The following is a 21,609-nucleotide window of genomic DNA, read 5'->3' as shown; positions in this document are numbered from 1 at the left end:
CTGTAAATGATAGCATGTGTTACTGCATCACGTGCTGTCTCTGAGAGATGGTAGCTAGCCAAAGAAGCCAGAAGAAGGAACATACAATACACTGCCCACCGAGTGCTGCAGTTCCTGCTGCAGTTGACTTAGCATCCTCAGAGAAAGGGCAAACACAGGGCTGTGCACAGCAGGGAAGCCCTCCCTGGTGAGGGGCTCCACAGACACTGAGGTGACTGTTAGAGCTTGTACTGCAGTCCCACTAATTAACTGGGAAAGAGGAGATTTATTTAGCACCTTTTTTGAGTTTTGGTTGAATGTAGTGCACTTGGCTTTTCTTTGAAATTATGGGAAGTTCCTCTGACAGCAAAGTGTTGGCAGCAAAGATATGTCTCACAGAGAGTTAGCACCAGCTACAACTAGGCATGGGTAGCGCATACATCCCAAGGTATCTTTTCTTTTGTTCGCTGTGTTTCCAACATTATAATCAATAATTCAATCCTATTTTTTGCTAGAAACAAGAAAATATATTTTTGTTTTTAAACTCATGCACAATCTCAAGTAATCCTAGCAAATGCATAGTTTTATTTTTTAGAAATAGTGAAAGAAAACGCAGGCGCATTGAAGACATGATATAGAAAGGGCTCTGCAGTCCTAAGGGTTGCAATGTGTCTCCCTTCTAGCTGAAGATTACACATCAACATTTGCTCTGCTGTGTTTTGTTTTTTCCCCGGCAAAAGCTAACCAGTATTTTCTACTTAGGGATAGGCAGAAAGAACTGGCAATGTCAAGAAACCCCATGTTAACACAGCTGGCTCCTCTTCTGCAGAAAAAAATTCCTACAAGCATGAGGATGGTTTATGCCAGGCCCACCTGCCCATATGGCTCATGGTGCTTGGCGTCTCTGGGGCACCAGGTGCTGGGGCAGGGGCACTCCCAGAAAACCCTGTGCACCATCAGGCTTGATGTCCCCATCCCTCCACGTGTAGAGGAAAGATCCACGAAAGCACCCTGATGTGGTCCTGGAGAAAATTATGCCCCACTGATGGGTGTTAGACATAGGTATTGATATCTGTGGTATTTGAAAAGGAAATGAACTCTCATCTTGATTATTATTTTTTTAATCAGGTTCAAAAAATGTATCCAAGTAATTTTCACAGCTGTTGCTGATTTGTTAGTACATCTGTCCCCAAATCTCCCTGCTGTTTGTTTTATGGTTTTCGATCCTATTTTCATTTGTTTAAAGAAATGTTTTTCTCTCCCCTGTCGTTACATGAGACACCCACACAATCAACAGCGCAGGGAGGAAACTCCCCGCACCCACAGCTCTGTCAGTGTGCAAAGCAAACAGGGCTCCCCTCCCAGCCCCTCTTACAGCCCTGCACATCTACCCAAAGGTATCAGCATTTTGGTGCCAAAATGTGATTTTTTCAGGCAACTGAGAATGGCTTTAATTTATTAAGGACACCTTTTCTGTGCCATATGCTTTAGAGGGAGAGCCTGTTTCCTTCATTAGGCCGGTTGATGCAAAGGAATATACGGAGAGCTTTGAGATTCAAAGTCCATTCAGAAAGTCTAAACCCAAAATTTTGTCCATTTTTCTAGTAGTGTGCATAGGTTTAAGGCAAGATAGGACCTCTGGCTGCAAAGCTTTCATTTCTTACTATTTGCATTGTGCTGCTTTTGGCATCTTCTGGCCTAACAGTCCTCATTATCAACCGCATTTTCATGGGAATGCAGAGCTGAAGGAGGCAAAGATTATTTTTGTTAAACTATATGTCTGGGGCTATACTGAAGTCAGATTTTTTTAGAGGGGGAGATCATGAAATGGCACACCATGGTCTGTGGCTGTAGCAGGCCGGCTGGGGCTCCGTGCTTTGCCCGGGGTGGAGGCACCTGGGATGGGACACCGCAGACACAGCCCCTGGGGTGGCTGCAGCTCTGATGAGTCAACACCAGCTCAAAGGAAAACACAGCATGGAAAAATGCCGAACAACCTACAGCAGCGTGTGCTTGGGTCCCCGCAGGCTGTCACCCAGACTGAGCTAACGCGGTCTGAAGGGCTCCACGGGGACTCGTAGGAATTAAAAATTACAGGGTTTTAATCACAAAGCCTAGAGGGGAGGGAGGTAAGGAAAGAGGCAGGTGGGTTTTTGGTTTTGTTTTGTTTTGTTTTTTAATTATAGTCATTATATAATTGGATAAAAGGTTTTAAATTCTGAAGCATAGCAGTCACATCGCAGATAATGAAGTAGTTCTCCACAGGTCTATATTGCAGTTAAATGAATAGCGTTTGTCACTTGACACACACCGCCACAATTGCTCTAAAGGTAAATATTTCAACTGGGAAACTAAGCCATAGGTCACCCAGCCTGGTTGAAAGCACTCGCTTCTGACTGAGCCCTGCCGCACACCCCGCCGCCGTTTTGAGAGGTGTCTCTGCAGTTGCAGAGATAAGAGCCATGTGGGAGCCCTCAGCTACTTCTCCCAAACGCCATTTTCAAGGCATATTGCTACTGTGCTGCTGCAAGCTTAATGTGCATGGGTGGTTCAAAACTCAAGATTATCAAGTGAAAGCATGATCGAGCCTGGGTGAAACGTTCTGCAGAGATGCATTTTGTAATAGCGCTAAGCTCTGAGAGCAAATAGCTCTGGTAACGGAGATGTTTGCCCTCAGTGTGCTCCAATAAACTGATTTACCTTTCTTCTTTTTTTTTTTTTTTTCCCCTTTTTTTAAAAAAGAGCTGACGCAAATTTGTGAAAGGGAGTTGTTGGGGTGTAGCAGATGTTGATTGGCTCATCTGATACACTCCCATTTGTCTTTAAATCACTGTCCAACTGCTCTAGGTTGCACATAAGCAAACTTTTCATTACAGGTGCAAATCCTAAAAGACAGAACCTGCTTAGCAAGCAAGCAAGAGAACCAGCTTGGCTCAGAGGTAAACCTAAAACTTTTTCCTTTACAATGCATGATCAATGTATTTTAGACACTGTCCACGTCTTCAAAAACTGAGAATTAGAAATGCAATTAATATGTAAATTTAAGTGTAATTTGAAGGATGGGCTTTTTAAGATTTACTGACATAGCAGTTGATGTTGGCAAGTATGTTTGGTATTTCGTCAGGAATTAAATTTAGTCTTTTCATTGTTGTTTTTTTGTTTTGTTTTGTTTTGTTTTGTTTTGTTTTTTTTTAATATGGACAAACAAAATGTAAGCAACCAGAGAAGTTGCAGGAGTTGTTTGAAATTGACCAGACAATTAAGAAATAAATGCTCACTTTCCTTTGGAGCCTTTGGCTGATTTCATGGCTCTTGATTTACTTGGCTAACATTCCAGTAAATAAATGAATTTGTGGAAACGGGCTTTGCATTTTAATTGTTTATTTCACAGTGATAACACTTATTTCATTTTTAAATAGCTGTGCAGGCAATAACATTGTAAACTCACTGTCATGAAGATGAAGAATCTGGCAAAGTGTGCTAAATCAGATACCATGGTGGAGCTTACAAATCTTGATACTGCAAAACCCACAAAAATGCTATTAGTCATATCTGTGACCTGGCACGATTTGTCTGGTGGTAGTCCCTTCTCTAAATGTTCAAAGAGCAGACCAGATGGAAATCAATAACGTTGTGATATCAGATGCCAAAAAAAATTTTTTTAAATCATCATTTTCTGAGTCATTTCTGAAAACCATTATTTAATAACAAAACAGAATTGTATTTGAACAGAAAAATAGTTGTATAGGAAGGAATAACTTTCCTCTAATAATAGGCTAATCTCTTCTGCAACCAGTATTTCCATTTTAACGCAATACTTTCAGAAAAATATTTCTGTTTAGAAGAATGCCACAGGAAGCAGCAAATGCATCACCATATTGAAAGCCAAGTTTAAGGAATGTCATAGAGCTAAGAGATTTTTCTTGCGTGTAACCAAAGAGGGAAAACATATTGATTTTAACTGAAAGAGAAAGAAGTGAAGAGATTTTTGCTTTCTTTCAAACTTACAAAATTACTCTGTAGTAAGACAAAGCTGGGTAGATTTTGATGGGCTTAGGTTTCTTAGGTTTCTGCAATGGGTTTTAGGTGCCAAATTCACAATTCTGAAGCAGAAAGCATTAAACCACTGGGGAGCTAAAGCAGATGACCTTTGGCTTGCCTGAAAATCACCTCATGGGAGGAGTTGTGTTCTGGCAGGGCGCAGGCCTGACTGGCCTTGGTGGCCATGCCCTGCTGTGCTGGCGCTGGCCCTGGCCCTGGCCCATGCCCATCTGCCAGCCCATACAGGGGGCTTGGGCTGGGAGCAGTGTGCTGCTGCAGCCAGGATTTTATTCTCAGTGTAGCCAGCTAGCACATCCCCCAGCTCCTAAATAATGTCTCACAGGTAGAACGGCGACCCAAGGGCTGTGTGGTCATGCAAAGGGGTGGCAGTGGTCCCCCCTTGCTTTGCTTGCCCCTTCTAAGTACATGGGGGGCACATGTTACTGGCACGCGAGACCTCAACATCCTCCCAAACCCTTCAGTTTTGTGGGTATTTTGCAATGCTGGGAGCATCAGGAAATGGATTTCCACTGACTAAGGGACTGCTCTGCCAAGTCCTACTGAAGATCAAAGACACTCTTGGTTGTAGTTAATGTCAAAGTTATTAGCAGGATTCAAACCTAGCGCTGAGTCTGTTTGATGGGTCTCATCCTGCCCACATTTATGCCAATGGCTTTCAGCTCACAGCTGTGCAGACCCCTGGAGCTCTACCAACTGCTCTCTAAAAAGTGACAACTGCAAGCAGACGAGTTCTCAATAGACTTAATTTTGCCACCCAAGTGTTTGCACCTTCACTGGAAGACTTTTAGGAATTCACATATTTTTAAAAAATGTATATTGAAAATCACTGCTTTATGCAGTGATTCCACAGCCTCTTGTGATGACGCCCATAAATCAGATTACTCATTGTGTAAATGTTTGACAGGACAATGTCCAAATGATTCTTACTCTGTAACGCATATTTCTGGTCAATTTTTGCTCCCCTTTCCAAACTGTGTTTGCTATGCTGTACAGAATTTCTTGCTCAGTCTAACCTCTATGTAACTTAACTCCTGGAAACTTTTTTGGCTTATTTTTTCTGTTTCCCAACTCTTTGAAGATGTGTATATTTTGGACTGCCGCTCCTGGAAAAGACATTTCTCCAACGAGCACTTGGTAGCGTGCCTTTTATCAGAACAGGGCTAAGCACAGGCAGATGTGCCTGCTTGACTTTTACACATTAGATTAAAAATAAGCCTCAGGAGCTGGAAGGACTCTGTTCCCTGGACAGGGCAGCATCTGCATTTGAAGACAGTTCAGTGAATGAAGCCACAGCTGGGAGGGTCTGGATTTTTTTTTTTTTAATTTTGTTAGTCTCCTGGCGTTATTCATACCCCGACTGGGCAGAATCCCCGGGTCGCTGGAACGTGAGCCTGCCCTGCTTCTGCGGGCGCTCGTCGCCCTCGCTCGCACTCCCCGAGTGGCAGCAGAAAGGAGTAAACAGAGCCGCGTCCTCTGGTAGGAAATCTCCTAATGCACTGTGATATTGCTTTTCCTTTTCGGTTGTCTGCTCTGGGTGGATGGTTTTAGTGAGAAGTAAGGAAGCTGACTTTAATTTCTGGCCCAGGGTCGGTTTTAGCTTCCAGGATTGGTATGTAAAGTTTGTGTTTACATTTTAAGCCCATGCATTCTAAAATTTTATCACTACAAATACATTTGTAGATGTTCTTAAGGACAGCATGTGATCAACAGCAGAGGCTAGTGGAGGTCTGGTCCTCAAGAAAGGATATATACATCCACAAATGCAAAACCAGGAAAAAGGCTATTCAATAATTGCAGGTTCAGTGCTACCGAGGGCCAGACATGGAAATTATTAGTTGCAATGATTTCTGATATTGTTGTTATGTAGCATTGGTCTGTACTTAGCATGCGACATTTGTGGAAAAGGTAATGGATCCAGCCAGTGTGCCTGACTGTGAGGCAGAAGGTGAAGTGCCAGGAGGCTGCAGGGCTGGCCCCAGGTGTGCCAGCAATTACCATGCTACCTGATCTCTGCTCACTCCCCTTCCTGCTGTGTTCCATTGTCTCCCCAGCTGTGAAATAGAGATGTAAGGTGCCTCGAGGAGTACCTTGGGGAAGGGAAGAGTATTGTAAAACTGCAAGGTTTCTTGCAGAATGTTTTCCTCCTGAATGTGGGAATGAGCAAATGAATGTAAATGTCTCAGAAGATGAGACTAACAAGAAAGAGCTGAAATCCTGGGGGTGAAGTCCTCTTTGTAACTTTGATTTGGACATTTTCCCTCAATTCATAGAGAGAGCTGAGCATTTATTCATATGAATTTTAAAAGCAGGAATTTTTATGACAAAGGTAAAGATCACGAATCTTATATCTGTTTAAAACCCTGTGTGAGACAGATCTCCCAGCTGTGGGACAGGTAAGGATTAGACACAGATATCCTGAAGAACAGAAACTGTTGTATCAGAACCGCACCTCCTCATTATCAAAGTAGATCATGCAGAGATTGTCGCCTTCTCAGACAGAACCCAGTGAAGGGGAGAAATCCTCAAGACATTTAAAATTGACAATATTCATCTTATAACAAATGATTCAAAACACTAAGGATTTACCTTAAGTGTATGCATGTTTTGAAGCAATGGTAGTGAAACCCTGATATACTCCCTTCATTTCTAACAGTGAGAGCTTCTGCATAGCCATCACTGGCAATGCAAAAGCAGCAATTCCAGTAACTATTTTCTTCTGGTTCTGTAATGTTGCCAGATGCTGGGCATCCGCTGTGCATCTATTGGCCACTGCCCTCTCCACAATTTCAAGGGAGACAGAGGGGCCAAGTGCTGGCACATAAAGGAACATTATGCTTGCCCAGAATTTTCCCAGCCTGCAACAGCCTCCCCTCCTAATGCTATTACAGAGAACAAACACAAACCCAGCGCTTCACACTCGTTTATCTAATTTGAGGAAAACTGTAATGAGTCCTGTTGTGTGTTGTTTGCAGAACAGAGTGTTCTGGCAGCCCCCCCATGGTAGGGAGAACCGGCAGGCAGGCGCTGCAGTGCTGTTTACCCTGAAGGAGCGAGTGTGTGTGCTGGAAAGCGCTGACCACTCTAATGGATCGCATGGAGCTGCAAAAAGTCAACATCGAGCTCGACGATCAGAGCAACAGCGGGGAAAGCCTCGAAGACAACTACACGGAGCTGGTTGATTCAGAAAAGGCTGCAATTGGGAGGTAAGCGTTTAAATGGGAAGGCTCTTCTGTTAAGGCTAAAAAGCCTCGAAAAACGAGCTTCACCAATGGCATCTGGGACTCAAAATGTTTCCTAGGTAATATGCTGAAATTAGTGTGATTGTTTAGCTAGCACTTTCCCACTGCACCAAGCCTCCCCGCTCTGCTCTCGACAGATGCGGTGCCCAGCAGAACAGGGGCAGCCCAGGGTGCCCTGTGCTGGCCACTGCCTGGAGTGACCTTTCCAGGCTCCCAGCCCTGAGCACTCGCTTGGCAACTCCCAACCACCCCAGCCACACAAACCGATGTGTAAACTGATATGCACGCAATGCACTGCGAGCTGAGCACATTCCCACCGTGCTGCAGCCATTCGAGAGAGGGGCAGCCCTGGCCAGGGCATGGGGTAGAGGGCAACAAGAGAAAAAAAAGTGGGTTTTTTTGTTTGTTTTGTTTTTTCTGGAGGACTTTTAAATATACATTGCAATGTCAAAGGAAAGTTTCCCCTAATAACAAAAGTCACTGCTTAAACAGAACACGTGTCATAAGTCTTATCTAATGTTTTCGTATTTTTCTTTGTGTTCAGTCCATTTGCTAGTGATGATGCAGAAAGTCAGAAGTTCCTTACAAATGGATATCTGGGTAAAAAGAAATTGGAAGACTACAATGAAGAATATGTAAGTTTTATTCATTTTTAAGGGTAATTACAATTAAATCATGTTGACCTGAATCATTTTCCAAACGTTTCAGTAAATGAAGTTACTCTGGAGCTTGATCAGCATAATCTTGGCTTTGGAAGAGTAAATACATTTTCTAACAGTTAGTGCAGCAAACTCTTTCTGTTGTCTTGCAAGTAAAGCTGGGTCTTCCCTTCCCAAGCAATCAGAAATACTCCTCAGATCACACTCAGACTCAGTAGGACAACTGTGTTGTACTACCCAAGATGTCCAGCATGGGTTGGGGCTGTCCATTTCTAGTTAGAGGTGGGCCCTAGCTTTTGTACTGCTTGTTTCCAGCATCCGTGTAAGTGAAACTACACCTATCCACCTTCCTTGAAAGAGGGGACACTCATGTTCAACTTCGCAGTGCTGAACATGACAGGCGCAGTGTTCCTCCAGCTCTGTAGGCAATTCCACAGGCAAATGGCAAGACAGCAAAGGTTTCTGGGGTGTGTTTGTGGTTATCTTTGCTCAACATTATTCAAAGTTATCCTGAAGTTGATGACAAAGAAAGGAATTATGTTACTGGTCATGTTACATATTTTATTAGGATTGTTCAAATGAAACCATCCGATTAAAGAAAAGAATATTCTTTGTAACTGCAAGCTAAAATTAAGAGCCAGATTCCCCCATCCCTTCCCTCTTGGCAGCAGGTGTGACTCCCTCACACACCAACTCCTGCCTCCTGTTTTTTGTCCTCTCCACTCTCCTTCCCCCCACCTGAGCCACATGGATCTTCCTCCTTCGCACCCCACCCTGCCCCCTGACACATTTTTAGCTCCATAGAGAAAGTAATACATCCTAGTTGGAGAAAAACTCAGGAATTGGTTGAATTTTTTTTTAAGTAAATCATCTGAACTTGTCAAACCAGTAACTGGGAAATCTATTAGATAGCAGCACATGTTTCTATAGAGGCTGGTCAGCAGTCAGCCAGCTGTGGCTATCTCACCTCAGCAGACTGTTGGCTTCGCAAGGCTCCACCTTTAAGGATCAAGAGAGCAATAGAGGGAAAAACAGCAGTGAGGACAATTAGCCCACTGCGCTCAGTAAAATGCAAGTTAGTTGTCATGTCTCTTCTTGTTCCCTACAGCACCGGGGCAGAGCTTCCTTTGGCATGTCCTCGTTCAACCTCAGCAATGCCATTATGGGCAGCGGCATCTTAGGGCTGTCCTATGCCATGGCCAACACAGGAATTATCCTTTTCGTGTAAGTACATAGAGAGAAAAGTGAATAGAATACAAGCAGTGAGCTAGAGCTATTTTTTGAGGTGGTTAGAGAGGTAAGTTAAGCTTAAGAGCCATGTTTTGTTAGCTGAAATGTTTTGTAAGACCTTCTATAATGAAAACATTTTAGCTGCCCTGCAAGGAGCCATCCACTGCTGACAAACCTTTTTTGTTTTTCTTTAGCCCTGTTTTGTTTCAGGAACACAACTGTCCATTGATGCTGTGTAGTCCAAAAAAAAATAGAGGGGCAGAACAGTATATTGGTCTCAAAATAACAACAGCAATCTTGCTGGTTCAGTATGGGAATCCTACAAGGGCAATAAATCACACATGAAATATATATTTACATCATCCTAACTATCCAATCACTATGTAGAAATGGGAGAAGAATATTTGATACAAGTCTGAAATGGCAGTAGGCTTTGAATGCAAAGACATGCACAGATTTATTCAGATTTGGTGCTGCTCCTCTAGTCTATTTGTACTTGGTGTGCATAGATGACTGCAGAGGTATGCGGCTGACACGCAGTATCTATACAGAATGGGTTTTGATAGACAGTAACAGATAGTCTTGTGAAGTTCTTTAATCTATGGCTAACCCTGTCAAATGAGACTACAAAAGGTTTGTGGGTTTGGTTTGGTTTTAATAATCATTTTTAATCTTAACTGGGGCCCTTAATTTTAATCCCCCTTTTAGGCTGGAATGCAGTATGACAGTACCATATGACAATAGGCCATTGTTATACATTACTGAATTCTTAACAAGCCTTTAAATCAGGTTGTATGGCTACCTCTGTGTGGCTTCTTTCTTCTGGAGGTTGTTTAACTAGAACAGCAACAGCATTTGAAATGCTACACGTTGCTTCCAGTTGCTAAGAAACACCTCCTGTTTTTTTGCAGTAGAATCTATAACTGAAAATTAATTGTAGATGCAAATGCTGCCACTCTCCTGGGTAAGTACTTCCCAGCACCTGCACTTGAATGATTTAGATATAGGATTTACAGACACAAAAAGGGAACCTACTTCTACAAGTGACTGCATTAGAGTCTGGAAAATGTATGATTTTTTCCCCCAACTTTCTCTGAGCACTCATGCTAACCGATATACCATAAATTATCACTCCAAGAAAAAATGTGATATATCAAGCCTTGTTGTGGAGAGAAAAAAAGAAAAAAAAAAAAAAGGAAAAAAAAAAACACATTCCCTTTGCAATATTTTTATTCTTCAGGCTCTGTTCATTCACGAGAGTGGCTGAAAAAAAGTCGGATGTGAACCTAATGACATTAGCTCTGCTGGCAGTGCTAAAGAAGTGCTCTGCTGGCAAGCCTGCAGTAATGCCACAGCAACCCTATGGAGTCTTATATAGTAAAAAACAAAGGATGTCTCCACCCTGCAGCTCATTTTCTTTTCTGTTCTACTTCCATACTTTGTGCATGAGAACATTCTCTCTTCTGGTGGAGGAAGGAGTTTTATTTAAATTGCAGAACTCTGTAGGGATATTGTTACCCCCATGGCATGCATCCACTTGCCAGAGGTTCCTCTGTCGGATCATGACGTTCATGTCAGTGGGACAGAAAAATTCCATCTACTAAATAGAAGCTGACGTACATTAATTCTAATTTAGACTATGCTGGCAGCAGTTAATTTATGGTTCTCATATTGCCCAACTACTCTCGTGCTGGAAGATTTTCTACACAGTAAAGCCAAGAAGAGGGCTTCTAAAACTCAGAAGCTCCCCAGCAGCTCCCATTACATCCTCCTCTTCCATGGGGAAGGTTTCCACTGGCATGGGCCACACACCAGAAAGTCTCTTCTGCTGCCTGGCAGTGTTTAGCAAGTGTCACCAGGTAGGCTTTAGTTTACTATAGCTGCACCCCATGTGTCAGGACTTGGAGACCATGCCTCTGCATAGCAGCTGCATGGGTGCCTTTGAGAAAGATGCCATCTTGGAATGATACACTGCAACCTCAGACATGATCACCCCTTTCTGTATACCATGAACCCACAGCATGAGAGACAACCCCACTCACATGAAGCCTCTAGTGTTGAGTGTCTCTCTTGGAGAAGGAAACATGGTCTGGAGACCATCACCTGACCCCTACACCTATGTCCCCTCTTAGACTATAATACATTTACAAACTTAGCCATCAGTGTCTCCCATATTTATACCAAACCTTGCATTCAGTGGAATAAAAGGTGTGGGCACAACCTCCTGTTCAGCCATGGAGTAAGGGACATCAGTAGAGTAGGAATTTCCTAGCTCTGTCATGTTGTCATCATGTCCCCTTCTGCCCAACACTTGTGCAAGCTGACAACAAGATGGTTGTGGTAATAAGATATGCTGCCCATAGTTCTGTGCCCTAAAAATGTCATACAAAGCTACAGTCTTTGCCAGTATTTTGTGAGAGGGTGATAGCTGAAATCACTTAGTGTGCAAATGTTATGTAGAAGGAATGTGTCAGTAATCAGAATTGACAAAGGGAGGCACCAGTACCTTTAAGCAGACTAGGCTCGAAGAGAATGCTGCAAACTCTCCAAAAACAGGTTTTCCAGTGTCATGCCACATTTTAGCATCATGGAAGATTTCGTATGTAATTTGCAAAGAGTACATTTAAAGCTAAGCTCTACAACTTCATGATTACTTGATAAAATGGCAGAAGTCTAGGCATAAGTTGGCAGTGAAGTTGTCACACAGTTCTGGATTTGTTGGGGTTTTTTGTCGTCTTTTTTAGTTGGTTGGTTGGTTGGTTGTGGGTTTTTTTGTTTGTTTGTTTAAATCTGCATTACTAGAGAGATTTAAAGGAGAGGTCAATGAGCTGGTAAGAGACCAAAGACCTGACTCTTGCACAGAGATCAATTTACTTTAGTTGAGTCTTACTAAGATGTAAAAATTTGAGAACAAGGATACATTCAAATTGAGTGTTTCTGATGTCTTACATGGGATTCTGATTTCTGTTTTGCCTTGCAGAATTCTGCTGCTTAGCGTAGCAATACTGTCACTCTACTCCATCCACCTCTTACTAAAGACATCAAAAGAAGGAGGTATGAGGATCAGCTTGTGACTGATCAAAAGTCCTTACTACATTCACATTTTTTACCTTGGAATGCAATTCATCAAGTTTACCTAATGTAGTGGCCCATGTTTACTTTTATTTTTATTTTTTATTATTTTTTCAGGCTCATTAATATATGAAAAACTGGGGGAAAAGGCATTTGGATGGCCTGGGAAGTGTGGTGTTTTCATTTCAGTTACGATGCAAAATATTGGAGGTAAGGGTAAAAAGTTTTTAGAAAAATGTTTTCTACCCTCCAATGCTTTTCTACAGAAAACAAGTACTTTCTCTCCTCTCTCTGACTAAACAGCATCAGAGATGAGAAGGGTACAATATGCATTATCTTTTTAATACAGAAAGGAAGGAGGAATTCTTCTTGCTTTGTTTTAGCTATCTGACACGTCAGTGCCTGGTGAAAGCTAGTTGCCCGAGATCTCTGCATGAGCAATGCAGAGACTTCAGTGATGACTAACCTGGCTTGTCCATTTCTCTTCATTGTCCATGGCTCAGACAAGACATCTTCCTCAAGTCAGAAAAGATGAATCCCACCTAAAAGGAGAAGCCCATGGCTCTGACTTCTCCAGGGAAGAAAAGCTCTTCAGTAATTCATTTTCCAAACAAATTCTCTGCTTGAAAACATATCTAGACTCTGATCTCTCCAAGATGTTGAGTGGTTGAGAATGATCGTTGAAAGTATTCATCCACAAGGATACTTCCTGTGAAATATCTATCAAGTAACCTCCATCCTCTCAGAATGGAGACCATTTACTTGCAGGCATAAGTAGCAGGTGAAGGACTGCATGTTCAAGCACCAAAGCTTATTTCCTTTTAATACACAGGGAGAAACCCTTATAGGAGACTGGAGAACACTATATTAGAAAGCTTAGGGGAGTCTGTACATATTTTCCAGATTTCTTCAGGAGAGGTAGTTGACATAAGTTCCATTAGTATCATTATATATATTACCATTGACTAATAAAGTATTAGTCAACAGATCTTTTTCTGGTCTCTGTCGTGGAATTTGGAATGTTTTGCAAAGCTTTAGTAACAAATTTCTACTGTCGTTTTGGAGCAAATTTACTACCCAGACAGAGGTGGTTCATATCTCTCTACTGAAACACTTTCTGATTGTGTTCATAAAAGGTCTTAGTCCATGGTCTTCCTTTCCTTCCCCAAGCCTGGATATCAAATGTGGTTGAACTGAAGGAAGAATGTTTCCCTGAGCGAGAGGAATAGCTGTTCCTGTAGTCCAGTGGTATTCAACTTACTGTCTAGGTTGATCCATAGGTGTCCAAGGAACTCTCTGTGGCCCATGTAAGATAACTTTTAAAAAGCATGCCTTCTGCAAGTAGATTTCAATGAGATATATAGAAGTCGACCCTTCTACCATGAATCTTGAAAACTAGCTTTTTAGATATGTGGAGTAGAGTACTGGAAGAAAGAAGTTGGAAATAGACGGCACAAGGGAGACAAAGAGGTTTTGAGGAAGTGACAACCAAAGTTACTACAAAAAGTAGATGGATAGTGTCCACCAGAAAAACAGAGCAGAAAAGCAAAAGAAACTTTGAAAGTGTAAATTTCATAACAGTGACTAGAGTATGTTGTTAGTTCAGTAATGACTATTGTATTCTAAGGCTAAATGCTAGACGTCATTCAGGATATGTTTATAAAAGAACAATATCAAGAGAACATACCTTTTCTTTATTTGCACTGCTATTTGAACAAAACTCATTTCTCCATTTTTAGCAAAAACTGACTTATTGAAACTGTATGCTTTTCATATAGCATCAATGTTTTTTTTAAAAAATTATTTTGTTGGAATTACACTGTTTTCCCTGAAGGTGTTTGCTTGTTTTTCAGCAATGTCAAGCTACCTCTTTATTATTAAATACGAACTCCCTGAAGTGATCAGAGCATTTATGAAACTCGAGGAGAATTCTGGGTAGGTACCTTTGTCCAACCAGACCCTTAGATGAAAATTTTTCACTTCAGTGTCAATGATAATTTTTTTTTTCTTTTTTTTTTTTAATTCCCTCTCTTCAGAGAATGGTACCTAAATGGGAACTACCTCGTTATACTTGTAACAGTTGGGGTTATTCTTCCCCTCTCCCTTCTAAAAACCTTAGGTAAGGTTAATATCCCACTTAACCTCTTTTCTTATTTCTGTTAGGATTGTGAATTTATATGCTGATGAACTGTATATTTTTTCTTGCTTCACAGGTTATCTTGGTTATACGAGTGGTTTTTCACTGACCTGCATGGTTTTCTTTGTCAGTGTGGTAGGTTACTGTTCAGGACTTGTCTCTAAGCAAATACAGTGCCTGTAAACTGTGCAACACTGCTAAATTTCTTACCATAACAATTTATTGTGGATGTTAGAATAGCACCTGCAAGTGAATCAAATCAACAAGGCTAGTGCTGAACGAAACCAGATTTAAAAAATCAGCCTAAAAAGCAACACTTGAAAGGATGAAATATAAAGCAGGGCAATGACAGAACTAGAGTAACAACAAATACTCACACGAGAAGCAGAAGTGATAGCACTTTGTTTCTTGCCCCCTCTCTTTCTCCTCTCACTTCTGTGTGTCTATTTTTATTCCTGTTGGCTTATCATGGGTATAAATGTAATTTCTTATGGTAGTACTCTTCAGATGACATTGTCTACTCTTTTGCAGGTAATCTTCAAGAAATCCCAAATACCCTGTCCTCTCCCCATCATGGAGCACGGGGTTGAAAACTGGACAGCCACCAACCACACAGTGCCAATGCACCTGGTCATGTTACCAAATGAGTCATTCAGCTCTGGTGTGAATTTCATGATGGACAACACAGCTGGGCACATGCCAGGCCTTGAGGAGCCAAGAGATACCTCCCCCAGAAGTGGTGTAGAATATGAAGCACACAGCGACAGTAGTGACTTGTGTCAGCCCAAATACTTTGTCTTCAACTCACGGGTAAGGGAGATCCTGTAGAATTTGTCTTTTGCCATTCGTACCACAGCTAAACTGCTGCCTGCCAAAAGTCAGAGATACAGCAGTGACCGTTCTTACTAATGGGAGCTTTATTTTACAGACTGCCTATGCAATACCCATCCTGGCATTTGCATTCGTATGCCACCCTGAGGTGCTACCAATATACAGTGAACTGAAAGAGTAAGGTTCTTAAATTTTGTCCCATACTTCCAGTTAACCATAGCAGAGATCACTTTCTACCTGTTCTGCCTTGATTGTTGGTGTGTAGACACCCACCCGCTAATGATTTATTGTGTGCCATAGTAAACAGATATCGGCTTTGCTTTCACCTAATAGTCAAGATACCGGTGACAAAGAGCCGCTGTTCAGAGAGACATGTTGATCAATATTTACTTAGGAAAGAAGGAGTCTGGACAGTCCTTTGAATGACATGAAATATACTGGGGAATTTGGCTGCACAACAGACAGCGCTGAAACAGAGAATTCTGGGTTCTAAAAATATCTTAATCAGTTCTGCACCCGGGTCAGCTGTTGCTTACTTTTAAAGTTTCCTGGGATGCCATTGGTTTGGGTGTCTTACATAGACTCTTAAGCTGGCCCGTTTTGATAATCACATATCAAAAATCAAATACATTTGCTTAAACTAGCACAGAGCTGACAGTTGGGAAGGGCTAAAAAATTGCACTTGTCCAGCAACAAGAATTACCTTACAGGAGGTTGTGCTGCAAAACTCAAGGAGACCAAGGCTCCTATTTTAATATGTTTAACCTCAGAAGTAAAAATTCTCTGATGACTCGGAATTTGCTCTCAGGCACCATAAGCTGAAGATTTTCTTACAGAAAATCTTTAACCAAGGGATCTCTAAAGAAAGGATTTGACCTGCAGGAGGTTCTTGAACCTGCAGAACAGCTCTCTATAGATATAAGGGCATGTTCATATAAAGCTGGCTGAAAGTTCTTGTCTCATTATTGTTACCAGCCCTGTAATTTTAATCTCTCCATATTTTATTTAAAATACACTATTTGAGATTGATATAGAAATAATGATGTTTAGAACATTGCCCATCTACATGTTGTCACCAAGTAAATAGTAGAAGTGAAGTTTCTATTGAAACATTCTATTGAAATTTTCATTTTTGTGCTGTTCTGCACAGAGCTGTGAAGCTTCAGGAGATCTGTATAACTCACATAGTTGCTATGAACTTACTGCTCCTCAGAGTACTTCTTGTGCAAATAGAAGCTTTGTAAGAACAGCACTGTTACTCTTTCTCTCCTACTTCAGTCGCTCCCGAAAGCGGATGCAGAATGTCTCAAACATCTCCATCACCGGCATGCTCATCATGTATCTTCTGGCTGGTCTCTTTGGATACCTTACCTTCTATGGTAGGTCAAAACCCTGTTCTCTCCAGAATTTTCCCTCTCATTTTGAATCTGACAAGATGGATTTACCACATGGAGCCTCAAGTGTTCATGTGTTTTCTGTGGGGCTGGATTCATGCACAAGCATTATCCAGAAATAATGTGCTGTCTGTAACCTCCTGCATAACTGGTGAGACTTATCTGGCTGCCAGGCCACAAGCTCCTCACCCATCCTGAGTCTCAGGGCTACCTACAGTGGGAGCAGTTGGTTTTGTGAACTCAGACAGCAAGCTGCCTTAAACTTGGCTCTTGCAAAGTCCAGGAGTGGCAAAACCAAAAATACTCTAATGTTCAACAGCTTTACGCAACACTATTAAGAGCTACCCACCCTGGCTCTGACGCCACTAATTCAGCCTCAACTGTGCTGAAAAACAGGTGCAAACCATTCTAGTGTAAAGAAAATAAGGATGAGCAGGACTAACTGGTAAGTAAACAGAGTAGCCCCTATATTAGCACACCAGTTTATGCAAACAGCACCTCTTTTTACCTTGTTGGTTCCTCTGTTACGGCACAGAAGTGAATGACACAGCACAATCTGCACCACACTGCTGTGGTGAGAGGGCTGGGACACTTGGGTGGAGGTCCAGGGATCTGTTCCCAGTTGACTTACTTGTTTTCTGTTTCGTAACAGAGAAATTATTTTTGCCTCAGGTTCCACACCAACCTAATGACTTTGAGAAAATCATTTGAGATGCTGGAGTACAAAAGCATCACCTCACAGCTGTGTTACCCTCATCGTCTCTGAATGATGGAGTTGCATCAGTCATGCTGGGAAAATTCCTCTTTCGTGCCCAGCCCGTAATGTGGATCTGATGGCAGCAGCTGGGCCAGAGCTAATCTTGTCGGGCTGCAGGATAAAGATTTCCCTTTTGCATGTGCAAATACTGCTTAAGGCACTCAACTCCTCTCTGTTTCCTTTTTGTAGGAGAAGTCGAAGATGAGCTACTTCATACGTACACCAAGGTGTACACATTTGACACCCTCCTTCTGTCTGTTCGCCTCGCAGTGCTGGTGGCTGTCACCCTGACTGTGCCCCTTGTCCTTTTCCCTGTGAGTAACAGAGCTGCTGGAGCTGAAATCAGGCCTAGCAAGTATGCACTAACTGTGGGTACTTAGAATAGGTTAACTAACAATAAAGAAAAGCAGGCCCCAGTGTTGATTTGGGAGGGTCAGTTTTCTCACATGCAGCTTGCCCAGAGCAAGAACCTTAGACAGCTAGGGTTGCAAACTTTGAAAGACTGAAATAAATCAGTCTTTATAAATAAATCACAAATAAATCAGCAACGACCGCTCTGGCTCTCCCTGGCTCTCCGTGTGCTATATTTAACAGAGCAGCAGCGTGCGTACTGAGGACTGGGGATGTAGTCAAACCGCCTACAAGATTTCCTAATACAGACATATGCACCTACTACAGCACCCAAACTCACAAGGGTGCACGTGGCTCTGACCATGATTGTCCTTCGTGCCTTCCTCTTGCTGCTGTGCAGCTGGGGAGAAAATAGTCAGTGCTGGCCAGTGAGTTCTGGGGGGCTGGCACCCCATTTGGGGGGGCAGACACCAGCCCAGCACCACACTGCAGGCAGGTTCCTGCTGATCTGCATCATGGCCTGGTGCTTCTGTCTGCTAAGAGATAATCCACTGTACCAGATGCAAACACGAGCTCTGCACATGTACTGCTTCCAGGCTCGCTGGCAAATACTTAACAGCAGTGAGCACCATTCAAGGTTGCCTGCAAAAAAAAAAAAAAAAATATGCCTTGGTCTAAAGCACCCACAGTGATCAGTCCATCTAGCTAAGAGTGCTCTGATGCTCTGCCCCAGATGTCACATTTAAGCCAATGATTTAAGTGCTTAAATTTGCCTTAACTAGCTGAGAACCATTCATGGGAAAACAAGCTAAGCATTGCAAAAGCCTCTATCTGTCAGATGCAGTATTTTGCATTTTTAGCTCTCTGCATAATTATTTTTATATCCAAATAGTGTACAAAGGCTTAGCAGTTACATACCACAGCACCAATTGTCCTACTAAAAAAAAAAAAAGAGAAAATATCATTTTCTTTAAAACCAGTATACTAAACAACTTCATATGGCCCATCAGGACAGCCAGCTCAGCATTACTAGTAATCTAATTACTCTAAATAAGCAGTATAGTTGTACCGACTGCTTTTATTATGAACTACTACATTTGTATTTTCTTAATGTGGTCAGAGTTTATTCTCTCTCCCCTCCTCCCCACCCCAAAAAAAAAGAAAAAAAAAACATTCTATTGCTATAAAAAAAAAAATTAAGTATATGTCTATGTAGCGTTAGTCACTCTAAAAACCGTTAGTGACTGTAAAATTTCAGTCTGATAGCTTCATTTCGGGGGTAACATCACAGCAGGAATAATGCACAGGATGCTGACAGCAAGTGGACAAGAATGCAGGCAGTGGTTCTTCAGAGGGGTGATGCGGTTTTATACCAACTGAGGAACCAGATAAAAGTTTTGCAATCTGCCTTTGACTTCATAACATGTTGTCACATCAACCTGAAAAACAAAATGTACAAAATTCATTCTGTGTTTCCAAATGACAGGCTCCAAGTCCGACAGAACTCCATACACTTACTGAGTTGCCAAACTCATCCAGAAACTGCTTTGTTTTAAAACTACTAAAAAGAAGTTCGTTTTGAGTTTTTTTTCCAGTGTAAGAACACTTTTTCTTCAGTCTCTACCTTCCACATCTTCTAAGCTTATCAGAGTACTTCAGAGTAAGATTATCTCCTGCCACCAAAGGGGTTTGCAGCTGACCTTTTTCCTACTTTCCATCTCTGCTGATGGGAAAGAAAAACCTCTTTCTTGTGTGAGAAAGTGAAGCAAAAAGGATCCTCTGCAACAGCTTTAATACATATATAATGTTATATATATAATTTCCAAATGACATTGCAAGAGATGCTTTTACATATGTATATATTCATATGTATATGTGTATTTTTAATGTAAGTGAAACAAAAACTTGCTCTTTCTCTCACAAAAGTAAATTGCAGAACTCTTGTGGGATTTTCAGAGGGATCAGGTTCTGGAATACAGAAACTCATATATTCCATGTATTTTTTGCCTGCTGATTAGTATTCATAGTGGGGGCTTCTTTGAGTTGTTTTTTTGTTGTTGTTGTTGTTTTTGCTGATATCAGCATCTTTCAGTTGAACAGATTTCATCTCCCTGATTTTACACCCTATTTACTTGTCTTTCTTCTACACTGCAAATATTTGAGTTTCTGCACTAAATTCTGAACCCAGTTCTCAAAGACCTAAGCCAGAGTGAGATTTACATAAACAGAGTCAAAGACTGAAAACACATTTCTTCGGTCAGAACTTCTCACAGCAAAAGTAACCAGCATAGGTCATTAAAACAGCAAAGATAAATTAACTGCTGTTAACTGCTTTCCCTGATGGTTTTCATCTTACAGATCCGTTCATCTATCAGTGCATTGCTGTTTCCCAAAAGACCATTCAGCTGGATAAGACATTTCCTGATTGCAGCAGTAATTCTTGCTTTTAATAACCTGCTGGTGATTTTCGTCCCAACTATTAAAGACATCTTTGGATTTATCGGTAGGTTTCATAAATACATTTTGTTTACTGTGCTTACCCTTTCCACAACATATTTACATTTGTGGACTGAATGACACTCTCCATTTGGGTCTTACAGTGGAATAATATAAATGCAGACTTAATTTTGTATCAGCTAAAAGGGACATAGGAATTACCAAACAGCTGACAGGCAAAGCTGAATGCTATCCACCTTTGTTTCTAACTTGCATGAAGAACAAGGAATTAAATAAAGCCAGTATAAAAACTGATAAAAATTGGTTTGTCCCCACTTGGCCAGCTCACATGTGGACATCTGCGTCACAGGCAGTGACTGCCTACTTCTTCAGCCCTGAGCACTCAAATAAGTGCCTGGATATCTCTATGCTGCCCTCGAGGCTGAGCCTCAGCAGACAAATGGGACCACAGGACTCCAAAGAAAACGGCCCAAATCAGACCCCATTAAGCCCACTGAAATTATTCCCTAACCAGAGAGCAAATTCTTCCGCAGCCTGGAATCGAAGCTATGTGGGCTGTGGGTGGCCACGGGAGAGCTCTGTGTGAACGCCCCACATCCTGTTACACCTTGCAGGTGCACCATGCCAGCTGTGCATCACACAGCATGGTACTCAGCTCCACTTTCTCTTCCAGGTGCTTCTTCTGCCACCATGCTGATTTTCATCCTCCCCTCGGCCTTCTACCTGCGGCTCGTTAAGAAGGAGTCCCTGAGGTCTCCCCAGAAGATCGGGGTAAGGATGCTGGCAGCGACTGCAAAGGAAGGATGATGGGAGGGTGTGTGCTTTTCACTGGCCACAAATCCTAGGGCTTTGACCTGCAACATCTGGCAATTGATCAGAAATGGCCGGGGCTCACACCAAACACAGGCCGGGCAGTGTTATTCACAGTAGCAGGGAGAGCCAGGCTGCACAAACCAAAGAGTTTAGGGCCCCACTGCTAGTGATAAATAAACATCAGTAATGGGCTAGGTTAAAGTGTGTCTTTTATCACTGGAAAAAGGCATTTAGTTAATCCAGTCTAAGCGCTAGTTAACACCTGCACTTGTATAAATAATAAACAGTGCATAAGGAGCTGTTGGTCAAGGCTGGAAGACCAGCTGTGGATTAACAGGCAGATCTGAGGTCAAGGTTAAGAAGGAGGTTGTACTGCAGAGATAATGCAGTGATACAGACGTGAGCTCTCCACTGAGAAGGATTTACGTACCTACAGGAGATAATGTATGAAGGTCTATCATTTATACGCAGAGTGTGTTTATGTCACGCTGGACTGCTGCAGCAGTACCTTTTATCCTTGCGTTAATGCTCACATTAATAGCCATCTGCACACTTAACAATATCACTGAGGACGTCCTTTGAAAAATTAATCAGAAAAGATATTGGTGAAATATATATGCAGGCACAT

At 42.0% G+C, this 21,609-nt stretch overlaps 1 protein-coding gene and 1 long non-coding RNA gene across 3 annotated transcripts in view; one reads left to right on the top strand and one right to left on the bottom strand.

The window, feature by feature from the left end:
* The first annotated feature begins 2,766 nt into the window (after positions 1-2,766).
* The window catches only part of SLC38A4 (solute carrier family 38 member 4), a 22,276-nt gene continuing 3,433 nt past the window's right edge, over positions 2,767-21,609 (top strand). The window contains exons 1-16 of one of the 2 annotated variants that reach the window (XM_083827535.1): positions 2,834-2,918; positions 5,374-5,517; positions 7,014-7,244; positions 7,825-7,915; positions 9,048-9,163; positions 12,150-12,223; positions 12,359-12,451; positions 14,095-14,176; positions 14,278-14,360; positions 14,455-14,513; positions 14,910-15,188; positions 15,307-15,386; positions 16,488-16,588; positions 17,550-17,674; positions 20,070-20,214; positions 20,842-20,939. In XM_083827535.1, coding sequence (XP_083683661.1) covers positions 7,126-7,244; positions 7,825-7,915; positions 9,048-9,163; positions 12,150-12,223; positions 12,359-12,451; positions 14,095-14,176; positions 14,278-14,360; positions 14,455-14,513; positions 14,910-15,188; positions 15,307-15,386; positions 16,488-16,588; positions 17,550-17,674; positions 20,070-20,214; positions 20,842-20,939 — 1,545 coding nt within the window. In that variant the 5' untranslated portion in view covers positions 2,834-2,918; positions 5,374-5,517; positions 7,014-7,125. Of the gene's footprint in view, positions 2,919-5,373; positions 5,518-7,013; positions 7,245-7,824; positions 7,916-9,047; positions 9,164-12,149; positions 12,224-12,358; positions 12,452-14,094; positions 14,177-14,277; positions 14,361-14,454; positions 14,514-14,909; positions 15,189-15,306; positions 15,387-16,487; positions 16,589-17,549; positions 17,675-20,069; positions 20,215-20,841; positions 20,940-21,609 lie in introns of both variants that reach the window. The other variant, XM_083827534.1, reaches the window with a different exon arrangement.
* On the bottom strand, positions 7,909-14,903 carry LOC310895837. Its single transcript, XR_014580987.1, has 2 exons — positions 14,756-14,903; positions 7,909-8,449 (listed from the first exon to the last, which is right to left on the bottom strand). It is a non-coding gene; the product is annotated as an uncharacterized lncRNA (long non-coding RNA).

The sequence above is a fragment of the Anser anser genome (assembly GCF_964211835.1).
Source record: "Anser anser genome assembly, chromosome: 1".
Taxonomy (NCBI): Eukaryota; Metazoa; Chordata; class Aves; order Anseriformes; family Anatidae; genus Anser; species Anser anser.
The sequence above is the reverse complement of the archived record's forward strand: the minus strand, read 5'-3'. Positions and strand labels throughout refer to the sequence as shown.